Below are 12652 nucleotides of genomic sequence, written 5' to 3' on the forward strand. Positions count from 1 at the left end.
TGAATTCAAGACCTTTGATCAGATACCATATGAAATTAGCACTTATCTCAAAAAAGTTTAAACTAATGGAAAGATGTAAGTTTAATAATTTTTATGTCTTAACATTAATGTAGATGTTATAGATGCATTTTCAATGCATAGAATGATTCTCATCATCAAAATATGTAGACAGTAGCTCATGCAGAGTTGCAGACAACTTGATACTGCACTAAATTTCTTCATAGAAAGAGTCCTGCAGAAGCTCTCAGACAATTTGTTCCGTTTCATAAATGAAGAATTCTTATAACTTGACCTACTTAGATGCATAAGATGTGTCTTAACTTTCTAGCAATCTATTCATGTATGCACTTTGTCTCAATGTGAATGCTATTTGCTTGTAAACTTGTCTGAATGAATTAAACAATTAAATGAGGCCACTGTTGAACACAGATACAGCGGAAATTATGGAGGCAGGTTGCATGCTAGCAGCAATACAAGCCAAGGAACAGTTCTGGCCGAAAAAGCTGTCTTTATTCAGCAGCAACAACGATAATAGTAATAATTGAAGGATATACAAGTTCGCATTTCACAGAATCTGTGGGGGGCATTGCAAAATCTGCTTCTTCTAACAAAGAGGGAAGAGAGAACAAAAACAAAGGAAAATCTTATCTGAAGGACCACTGAATTTCTTCCAGAGTTCTCCCTTTGGTTTCAGGGACCCAAATGATAACAAATGCCAGAGTGAAAGCACACAAAATCATGTAAATGGTGAAGGTTCCTGTTGATAACAGAGACAGCCTAAATCAGTTAAAACACAATAAAAAAGTAACAGTAAAAAAAAAAAACAACTTGCTAAAAGTGAATAGATAACAATTCCATCAGTGGGTCAATGTTGGTGATTGATCTACATTTTGTCAGGCAGAGAAATGCACTGTTAACCTGCTTATTTTCTTTTTTTTTTTTTTTTTTTTTTTTTTTCTTTTTTTCCCAAATGATGTGAAACCTCACCAAGCTGCCAGGTCCTTCAGACTAACCACTGTAAATTAAACCGTTGATACCATGGCAAAGCTAGAGGATTATACTTCAGTGGGTGCAGACTCTAATTATAATAATTAAAAATAAATTGATACAACACTATGTTTTTCGCTAAAAGCTTCTTACTTCAATTAAAAAATTCATTACAATTGTCCTCTACTTAATGAATAAAGATACTAAAAGAATAAATTACCAAAAGATGAAGCCATCACTATCTGTTTTTTATTTTTATTTTATCAAGCCATCAACGGTTTACATTGGTTATTAATTAGGCTTTTTTAAAGGCCTTTGTACTTCAGTTACAATTAGAATAGAATTACATGATTCTAGAGATAAGGACTCTTTTGTTTTCTTAATTCTTTACGCTTTTGGAATTTTACCTTGTGTGTTGCTGTTTAATAGACTGGATTGTGTTGTTTTTAAAATGGAAAAATAGATTATTGTTTTTTAAATCCCTAATTAACATATGGATCTAAATACTATCAATCCCCAATTTTTTTTTTTTTTTTTTGTAATCATAAAAATATTCTAAGTAACAATAAGTTTTTTAGCGGCAACAATAATTATAAAAAAAATGTTAAAATGTTTTTAAAAATCATATAACTAACAACTCTTTAGAAGTTCAGTACGTCGAATTGCACCCTCTGCACAAAACGTGCTCCCAGCTACTGCTTGGTACACAATCCCACCCATTAAACCTGTGTATCAGATAATCTAGGGCAACTCCTAATATAAAATCAAATCCAGAATGTCCAAGTCTTGAGCCCGTTTAGTTGGATGGAGAGGGAAGAAGGTTTTTTGTTTGTTGTTATGTTTTTCCTTAGGTAGCAGAGAGAGGCAAACCTGCACCACTCCATTCTAAGAGCATGTTTGCAGTCAACGTAACCACCCAGGCCATGAACCAGTTGCCAAGTGTTGCTACACTACCAGCAAGACCCTTAATATTGATTGGAAGGATCTGCATTAAAAATTATAAAATAAATTCGCCATAACATTAACTGTAGCAAATTACATAGGCCCATATTTTCTTTTGACAAAGAAGAGGTCGCATGGTCTCAAATGAACAGTCTTTAAGTTGCTTCTATTAACTGTAGAAAAATGTACTGTAATATAAATGGTGATACCTCTGACATTATAAGCCACGGAATGGCTCCAACCCCCAGAGAGAAGGTAACTACCATTGCCTGAAAGAAATAATTGGTTAGACTGATGAAAGAAATGATAGCATTAAGATTCACCATATAACAACGTGAAGTAAAGACATACCACAACTCCAACCACCGACGTGATACTCGTTACACTGTATAAAGTAGAATCATCCGACACAAAATCCTGAGATCGTTAGAAACAATTTTCTTTAAACTTATCACATGCATGCGATTCCTTAAAAATTTCCAATTCTACAAAATCCACTGTATTATTACCCTCACAAAGAATGACACTGCAACAATTAGGAGGCTAACAGTCATTCCAGAGGAAGAAATCTGCAACAAAACAGTAAAAAAAGTATACTTTCCTCCTCTATGTAGATGATTAACAATGAATAAACAATGAGAGAAATGCTCAAACTCACAATAAGAAGAAGCCGGCGGCCTGCTTTGTCTGCCAACCATGTAGTCACTCCAGTGGCAATGACCTGGATGGCATACAAATTTTATGTGCACATGGCTTGAGAACATTAGAGATCAGGAGAATAACTTTATAGAATAGGAAAAACACACTTTCCACCCACTAACTATAGACAGTTTACAATGTGCACTCTAAACTTCAAAAAATTGAAAAATTACACCCCATAACTATCACCAACTTCCAAATAGCACCCTAGTCCAATTTTGAGTGTTAAGATGGATGAAAAATAGGTTAACTGTGGCACAATCTTGATGGCCAAATTTAACGAGGGTACAATGTGTCATTTTTGGTAATTTATGGTGCTTATTGCAAGACAGGTTAGTTAGAGAGAAGAAACTGCATTTTGCCCTGAGAATTTATATGCATATACTCGACTTTATCTATAATATGTACCTGAACAGCACCAAGTCCAAACGTAGCCACATTGCTTGATGTAACCCCTGCAGAAAATTATGGAAACTAATAAGATAGTTGAGCATTAAGCTGATACAAGAGTTTAAATTGGACAAGCAACGTTTATTTAGTTTAAACCAACGTTAATGGTGAATACAAGACCATTGATAAATTATGGGCTGTTTCAGGATGTATTATATTATGGAAACCATGTATGGATACTAGAAAGCCGTTTACTTATTGTGAAAAGGATTTGATATGGAAAAAGGCTGCTTGATGCAGTAAGCGGTTCATTTAGGTACTGTATAGAGATTCTGAAGATGCAATGCCCCCAATTAACATTCTCACCTGCAAACTGAGCCAAAAAGTTTTTGGTAGAGAGAGAGAGAGAGAGAGGTCCTACCGGTCAGGTTAAAACAAGAAAAATACAGTGATTTAGGACTAACTTGATTCAAGGGCACCACTCCTATGAAATGCTTCAAGCAAGATGGGGAAATGAGTTCATGCTTACCAGCAGATGCAAAGATGGTACTGGAATAGAACAGGACACCATTGATTCCACTAAGCTGTTGCAGAAGAAGTAATCCAATTCCAATCTGCAAGATATCAATTCGCCAAAAAAAAAAACTAGGTTGAAGCCACAACAATGACCAAAGGAAAACCAAATCTGTGCGGAAAAGCACTTAATACCATCAAAGGAAGCCAATATCTTCTTTGTTTGAGTTCTGCAAACCGGATAGTCGACCTTCTACTTGTTGATGCTACAGATCTCTGCAAATCGCATATTTGGCTATTGTTTAAATAGGGGCTTCCCAGAGACATGGATTATTACCTATATAATTCAAGAGTTCTATCTGGAAGGGATAAATCACTTTGAATATTAAAGAATAAGGTTAAAACATTAAACAAGTATAACTTGTAGACTAGCAACCATTACCTTGATGTCATTTACTTCAGTGGAAATATCAGTATCAAAGCCACGGAGAACTTGCAAAGAAGTTTCGAATTCTTCTGTCATACCCATTTTTGCCTGGATTCAGAAAAGAAAGCACACATCAAGAAACTATAATAATACATCCATTTATGAATAGAACCGATTTTAAAAATAAAAAAATTACCAGCCATCTAGGGGATTCTGGGATGAAAAAAAGACCAGGTATTAATATCGTACATGGCAGTATACCTGCAACAGAGAGTCACAATGTTCTATCATTCCCAAGATTCTTTCTAATGTATGACACCTTTCGTTCAATTACATCTGATTCACATTTTTCATACTCCTTTATATGAGAAGTAAAATTAACTTCTAACTTATAAATTGATCTGAATTGATCAAATGGAGAAGTGCAAGAAATCATTCAAAGATTGTACAAGCACTCTCAGAACAAACCAAAAAACAGCACCCTGAAGTCTCCAGTAATTGTGTGGAAAGGCCTCAACTTTTAGAAGTTTTGTAATATAGTCTTCCAATTCAGGACTTTGGCCCAGAAGCTTTTTTGGAAAAGATAAAATTGGTAAAGTTATTCACATAATAAGACTAGCTACTAAGCATACAACTAGATTATCATACTACATGAAAATAAAAACTATAAAAGAGTACATGATCAATAACTCAAACAGGTATAGAACAACTAGACATTGAATGTTGCTAAGTTAGAAATACGGTCAAATTTTAATTCCAAACTGACAATAGGAACAACTTCCACTTTTTTCATTGAGAGAAAGTAATGGTATGACTTCAACACTTCATAACCAAAAGTGTGATAAAAGTTAAAACAAAAATAAACTTTTTAATAAAGACATGATCTTCTTGAATGTTGCAGGCTGAAAACTTTGAGTCATTGAGGAAAGCAAGTTCCATACCTACTAAGCTTCTAATTAAAACAAAATCATCAAATTTTAACACTTGCAAACAAGTGCGGATTCATCTATATGAGCAGAAATATGAAGAGAATGAGAGGAGAATTGTGACCACCGGAGGGAATTTTTCAGATGATTACCCAAAATTGCTAGTATTCTCCATTGGACGAAAAGTCCCAGCAGATAAGCCAGCATTATTCCAATGGTGACTGAGAGCTACAGACACAAAATGAAAAGGTTATAAAGAAATTAAAACCTGAAGTGGCCAGTGATTGAAGTCTCATGTTGTATGATTGAAACCACCATGGTAAGAGTAAACTAGCAAACACAGCAAACCTGGTTCACTGAACCCAGAGCCCCCCTCAAGTTTTGAGGTGCTATCTCAGCTATGTATACAGGGACCTAAGATAATCAACGAAATCAATTACCTTGTGAATTAATCTTTCACAAAATACCATACTAGAAGAACAAAGATGAAGCCGAACATTACCGTATAAGATATAATTCCTACACCAAACCCTTCCAGCAGCCTTCCCATGTAGAGAAATGAAACATCCTACACAGAGCAGTGAACTTTTCATAGAAAACGACATGCATTACCCAACACTTTCCATATGCCTATTGTCAAAAATAAGACTAGACAATCATTATTAACTTACTCTCGCAAATGATATGGCAAGCCACCCGATAATATTAGGAATAGCGGCAATCATTAGAGACTGCAATTTATCATGATCATGTAATACTCGTCATTAAAACCAAAACAAGCAAATAATTAACGCAATGTGTAATACACTAAATGAAACAATGAAGGAACCAGTCCCACCCCTTTTCGCCCAATATACTCTGAAATCTGACCGCTTGCTATTGCCCCAACCATTGCTCCCACATTGGACAGAGAGCCGAATATAGAATACTGGACCAAGAACATGATTAGAAACTTATGAAAACAACAACCCAAACGACGTGAAGGCAGCAGAGATTCACACCTCCGAAACCGAAAGTCCAAGATCCTCAGTGATTGCTGATTGTGTAGGGGATGAATACCCAGACTGCACAATAAGGAGAACATAAATTCTCTATTTGGTTTCCAAAAAAACTAGGGAATAAGCGAAAGAAACCAATGACGCTTGGGTGCATTTGTTCGTTTGGTTTCCTAACATTAACATCTGACTCCAGCAATCACAGAAACCTTAACTGAGCTTATTTTGTTGGAAAATTTTGAAAAACAGTAGGTTCTGAAAATAGGAAACGAGAACGAGAGTGGCAGAGGAACGTCGACTTAAAAAAAAAACTGCTTACAGTGAAACCGAACTGGATAGGGCCCAAAGCGACGATCAAAACACAGGCGACGACAGATATGGAGCTGTCACGAATGGCCTGGGATGAGCCCATCATACTGGACTGCCTCGACCCCATACGGTACCAGCTACCCGTGTGTAGGAACGGCTTCCTAAGATCCTTCCCATCGTCGCTCTCATCCCTGAAACTCATTTTTCTCTCTCAGAAACACAGAACCACGCAATCCCCACACCAATATATCACAATCGCTCTGCAAATCGGAGCGAAGTGCGTATTATCAGTTTGATAAAATGTCCGAGAGATAAATGATCGCTGAAAAGAGGGAAACTTCAACAATAAAAATGGATACAACTGTAGATGTAAGAATTTAGGCTCTAGCCTAGCTGTTAGATGAGTTTATTTCGGGGAGATATTGGATTGGGTTTGGAAGAAGTAATCAGGAACAAGGATGATTAGGTTCCATCTGGGATTGAGTTTGGATCGGACGAACGACTATGCAGTGAGATAGAGTTTAAAAATAGAAGCAGGGCGAGACAGAGAGAGAGAGAGAGAGGGATATTGATCCGTTGTGCCTCAGACTTCTGTCCAATTATCTATCTGTTAACTGTCCGAGTGCTCGACTGTCATGCCACGGCCACGACCACGACCACCAAACTGTCAGAGATCATCTGGCTATGGCTAATCAACAAGCATGCACTTAAATTAATACAGAAGAGGTTATATAAAATTAAATTTATGAATAAAGATAATGAGTAATGTTCGTATAATTGTAAATATTCAAGAATTATATAATTATTTTAAAAAAGAGTATAATTTATTATTAAAAAATTAATTTTTTTCACATAAATTCTATTTTTATTTTTTTTAAATGATTGTATTGCCTTTGCAGACTCATAATTACAATTATCATTTCTAATTTTTATTTAATTATTTTATAGTTAAACTATTTTTCTTAATTTTTTCTATTTTACTTCATACAATTTTTAACACTAATAATGCAATTAATATATAAGTCATACTTAGATCTAACAATAAGCAGTATGTTGAATATGGGATTGAGATTTCTTACCATTTTCTGCCTCAATACCTTTTAAAAAGAGAAAAGCAAACATATTGACTACACGATATTTAGGTTGGATTTAGATGTTAGGTTGAGTTGAGTTGAATAAGAATATTAATTTTAAATATTATGAGTATATTAGAATTTGAAAAAGTTAAATTTTTTATTATATTTTATATAGAAATTTGAAAAAGTGTGGAGATTTGAAAAAGGTATATGATAAGATGAAGTGAATTGAAGTGTGTTTAGTAACCAAACCGACCCATTATCCTTGTAATAAATATTATGGAATCTACATCTTATGTCCAGCACTCTCAAAATTATGAAAAGTGTTTGAAACCACATACTTGTTAATAGTATAAATTTATTAAGAATAATTTTATTTATCATTTTTACACACTATATATTATACTTATTTTTTTATTTTTTTTATAATAAATATGTGATGTATGGATGATAAATAAAATAACTCAATTAGTTGAACAAAAATAAAACAAAATAAAATAAAAAATAATATTAAAATATATAAAATATGTTATGTGAAATGATGAATGATCATTCATTTATTAATATTGATAAGAGTGTGTGAATTTGATTTGATTTGATTTGAAAGCACATCAATCTTGGTAGAAAATATGATATTTTAACATGAAAGTATAATAAGTAATGTTACGTACAGTTGTAAAATATGTAAATATCACTTTAGAAAAGAGTGGTATCTATTATTAAAAAATTAATTTTCCTTTCATGTGAATCCCGTATTTATTTAAATTTTTTAAAATGATTGTACGGCGTTTGCATACTCACAATTGTAAGTATTATTTTTAAATATAATAATGTTAATATTATATTAAATCCTTAATTAAAATCGAATGAACTAAAATTGAAACTCAACTATGTAAACAATGCAATCGAGTGTTTTGAAGTTTTGATAATTCTATTCATACCCATCAACTCAAGATTCTGCAGAGGAGATGAAAGGGAAGTTTTATGAAGTTGATGTTTGATCCTACTACTCAGGTATTGACACATACGAAACCAAATCATGTGAAAGACAAAACCCAAATATATAAAAGTCTCTGTAACATACAACTCAACGCTACATCATACAATGCTAATACGTCCTCCTCTCTCTCTCTCCCTCTCTCTTCATACAACAATGCCTCATACAGTCATGAAATTGTAAATACCGTATAATCGCTTTGAAAAAAAGTGGGATCTACAATTAAAAAGTTAATTTTTTTTTTTTATGTGGATCCCATATTAATTTATTTTTTTCAAAGTGACTGCACGCCGCTTGCACAATCACTACTGCAAATATCATTTCTCCTCCTCAAAATACCATCAAACTTGCTTTACCATGATGGTTTTTCATGCGGCCTTAGGGAGTCTTTGCTGTAGAAGATGTTCATATCTATAAATTGTAACGAGTGAACCAGAAACCAGTCATATAAGTTATAATTACATAGTGCATATTTGTTTTAAATTCAAGACCAGCACTTAACTTAATGGAGAGATAAGAAGTGTTATAATCATAAATATATCTCAAAAAAATAAATTTACAAATTAATATATATGAACTTTATATTATACGTCAAATCTACTTTAAAATAAAAATAATTTTATAATCTAACGTCAAGTTATGTCAATTTAAGTGTTTAGTTTTATGAGATCATTTTTTTTTAATCAAAATCATTTACGAAATGCACCACCACGAGTGCTAGATTAGTTGAAGAGGTTTTCAAAAACATAAAGATGGACGAAGGTCATAGATTCAAGTCTTCGTTGACGACGTAATATTAAAGAGAGTTTTGGATAGTGAGTTAAGATGAGATGAAATAAAAATTAAAAGTTAAATAAAATTTTGTTAGAATATTATTTCTTAATTTTTTTTTATATATTTGAAAAAGTTGAATTGTTTATTGTATTTTGTTTAGAAATTTAAAAAGTTATAATGATTAAATGAGATGAGTTGAGAGGTTTCTTGTATCCAAACATGCCCTAAGTTGTAACAGCTCGCTAGAAATTCAATTGTGAAATTTCTATTAACTTTAGGAATCTCGTGAAAACCCCATAAGTTTTCACGAATCCATTAATCGTATAGGTTTTTGTCTAACTACATAGTTAGTGTTATTATTTATTATGGTATCAGAAGTATGTTTTTGATTATTGGAGATAGTTAGAAGTGTCAAAATGTATTATGGTTTGTGCCATTAGACTCGGAGGGTTATTTAAAGTCTTATGGCGCAATAACATTTTTTCATATTTTCGGACAAAACGTCTGTTCAAAACTGTAGATATTATTAGATAAAAAGAAATATCTTGAGGTAATTTTCATGAATATTATTGGGTAAAAATATTTTGAGTTGATTTTTATAGATATTATTAGATAAAAATATCTTAAGTTGATTTTTTGTAGATACTATTGGATATAATATTATGAGATAATCTTTTATAGATATTTTGGGTAGGAGAAAACTACACTCAACTCTCAACTCCAGCCTCATCTCTTCCATATCTCATCCATAAGTATCTCCAGCCACCTCTCCCCACGAAATTATCTTCATTTACACTTTCCATTGAAAGAATATCAAACACTCTCTCTCGGATAGCTTTTAGGAGGTCTTTTGCATACCCATTTCGAAGCTTTTATAAGTGTTTTATCATAAAGTCTCCTTCATATAAGTTGTTCCTTTTTGAGTCTAGTTTACATGGATATCTTATTTGCCCCATTTGAAGATCATTTGGTCAGTCAAATATTATGTAAACTATAGAAAGGTCATTCTAGGAGATAAACTGGAGAATATGTTATAGTTTGGAGTTTTTGACCAAGCTAATGGATAGATATTGGTCCGAAATTTTTATGGAGTATTGTTAACATGTATATGTGATTATTGGTTGAGGATTTTTGCATGATTAAAGGTTTTGATGAAATATTTCTTAGATTTAGAAACTTAGAAACTGGAAGAAGAAAAACAGTTTCTGTTTTGAGAAAGTTTAACTCTTTGGTGGTCTAAACCTATTCTAATGACTTTAATAATTTTATTGGAGGATCTTAAGTATCTTATATACATGTTATACTATTATTTTGAAGATATTTGATGTTAGTTTCAAAGATATGAAATTTTATGCAAAGAGATATTCAAATAAGCCAAAGTGTGGATATTCTTGGCTAAATTTATGTTTTGGTTAATTTCTAACCATTTGATCTTGAATTAGAAGCTTATATATGTTTTAGGACATCTTTTTAAACCATGTGATGGTTTGGTTTGAAGATCATATATTTATAAGTCATAGATCAAGAGATTTATCAAAACTAGTTGAGGAAAAAGTTTCTGTTTTTAGACTAAGTGTAAAACCAAAAACTCCAAATGCTATTTTGTGATTTTGGTGACTTTAGTTTGATGATTTAAAGCATGGTTGATGTTAGGATGATATTATGAATATGTTAGAAGTAAGATTTGATTTTTTTAAAATTCTTGGAGATGTTTTGATTTAAGGTCAAAACTTGTGATTTAAGTGCTTGGATCTTTTTACAAAAAAGTTTGGTGTTAATTATTAGCTTTTTCTAAATGGATGTTTTAAGTATGGTTTTGAACTTAAGATTGGAAGATGTTTATTGCAAAATTTTGGTTTAAGCATGAGTTTTGAAATTGGAAAGAATTGCAACAAAAATCAAGGGAAATGGCCTATGGATGTTTCGGCCATAGTGTGTTCTTCATAGTTGTGTTTTGTTTTAAATTTTTCTGAGTTGATATTTAAGTTTAGAACAAAATTACATGAGGAATGTAAATTTTAGAAACTTTTGGAGTTAGTATGCAAAATCCTTAAGTTATGGGTAAAACGGTCATTTTCCCACATGTAGAGAGTAAAATGAAAATTTTACTTTTTAAGTTAGTATTTTCCATATTTCAAATATTTAGTGATTTAGTTCTAACTTTTAGAATCACTAATTACAGTTCCTCGTGGTCGCACTTGAAGTTTTATAAGAAACGCGGAGATCGAGGTAAGTTAGCTTTTAACTTACTAGCAGTCTACTGTGTATGTGTGCTAAGTAAAGGAACTACAGTGTATGTATGTATGTTATCATATATGTCATGCCATGCCAAGTTATCACGTAATTGTCTATTATACAGAATTTATTCTATCATCAATTTTTATCTGTTACATAATATATTCTGTCATGTATTATTGTACATTACAAGTATGTCATGTTAAATATGTTGTCTATTATATGTTATGCCATGTTACGAAATGTTTCTATCTCAAGTTGGTCATGTATTTCAAGTTATGTTCAAATCACGTTATGTTACGTCAGGGCTCCAGTCCTTTCGTATTCCAGTCACATTTCATCTTGAATACATTCAATTTGTGTAGAATACATAGGGCCACAACAACTGTGGAGTATGTATTTTTCATGTTAAGTCAAGTTTGTGTAGAATACATGGGGCCACAACAACTGTGGAGTATGTATTTACACGTAGAATACATAAGGCCACAACAACTGTGGAGTATGTATTTTTCATGTTAAGTCAAGCTTGTGTAGAATACATGGGGCCACAACAACTATGGAGTATGTATTTTTCATGTTAAGTCAAGTTTGTGTAGAATACATGGGGCCACAACAACTGTGGAGTATGTATTTTTCATGTTAATTCAAGTTTCAAAGCAAGTTCATGCTAAGTCAAGTTTCAGATCAAGCTCATGTCAAGTCAAGTTCAGTTCATGTTTCAATTTAAGTTATGTCAATTATGCTATGTTGCACGCCAAGTTATGCTTTAATTACTTATGAATTTGATTATGCATTTATGCTTTTACTGTCATCCATGCATTATTAGCTTGTGTGGAAGTTTTTTGTTAACTTACTGAGATTTGTAATCAAATCTCACTTTGGTAGTCCCAACTACCATTCCCCCCGAATGGTAGATCTTGTTACAGGACCTGAAGGAGAATCAGGAGCTGATCAACTAGACACAGTTGACTAAGCGACGGTGCGACATAAATGTTAATATAGTAATTAACGTAAATTACTACTTGTACGATTGAGTTGCATCTCTAGTACTTTTTGGATCATAACCATTTTGGACTAGTGTTGTGATCTTAGTTGTTCAATAGATTTTTATGTATGAAATATGTTTTAAGTATTTGGGATATTTTCAATTTGGTGCATAGTATTGCTAAAGAAAAAAATTATCCGCTGCGAATATTGCATAATGTTAGATGCATGTTAGGAACATTGCATCTTATATGTCATGAACGGAGGCACGTAACCTTGTGTTGCATGTCTCGACGCTTCAAATGTCCGTCCGATCCCAAACGGAATTTGGGGGCGTCACATAAGTAGAAACTTACTAATGTAGTACCATTTTTTCTTCGATTGAATTAATCGAGTTA

At 32.7% G+C, this 12652-nt stretch overlaps 1 protein-coding gene across 1 annotated transcript; it reads right to left on the reverse strand.

Annotated features, from left to right (window-relative positions):
- Positions 1 to 369: 369 nt before the first annotated feature.
- On the reverse strand, positions 370 to 6860 carry LOC122296607 (sugar transporter ERD6-like 6). Its single transcript, XM_043106409.1, has 18 exons — positions 6199 to 6860; positions 5886 to 5948; positions 5723 to 5812; positions 5556 to 5615; positions 5387 to 5452; positions 5233 to 5298; positions 5037 to 5112; positions 4155 to 4219; positions 3974 to 4066; positions 3727 to 3807; positions 3548 to 3632; positions 3037 to 3083; positions 2588 to 2650; positions 2439 to 2498; positions 2281 to 2346; positions 2139 to 2198; positions 1858 to 1972; positions 370 to 757 (listed from the first exon to the last, which is right to left on the reverse strand). The coding sequence occupies exons 1-18, from the start codon at positions 6388 to 6390 to the stop codon at positions 645 to 647; spliced, it is 1461 nt and encodes a 486-aa protein (XP_042962343.1). The 5' UTR covers positions 6391 to 6860; the 3' UTR covers positions 370 to 644.
- Between the last annotated feature and the right edge of the window lie 5792 nt (positions 6861 to 12652).

This window comes from Carya illinoinensis, chromosome 15 (genome assembly GCF_018687715.1).
Source record: "Carya illinoinensis cultivar Pawnee chromosome 15, C.illinoinensisPawnee_v1, whole genome shotgun sequence".
In the NCBI taxonomy this organism is placed as follows: Eukaryota; Viridiplantae; Streptophyta; class Magnoliopsida; order Fagales; family Juglandaceae; genus Carya; species Carya illinoinensis.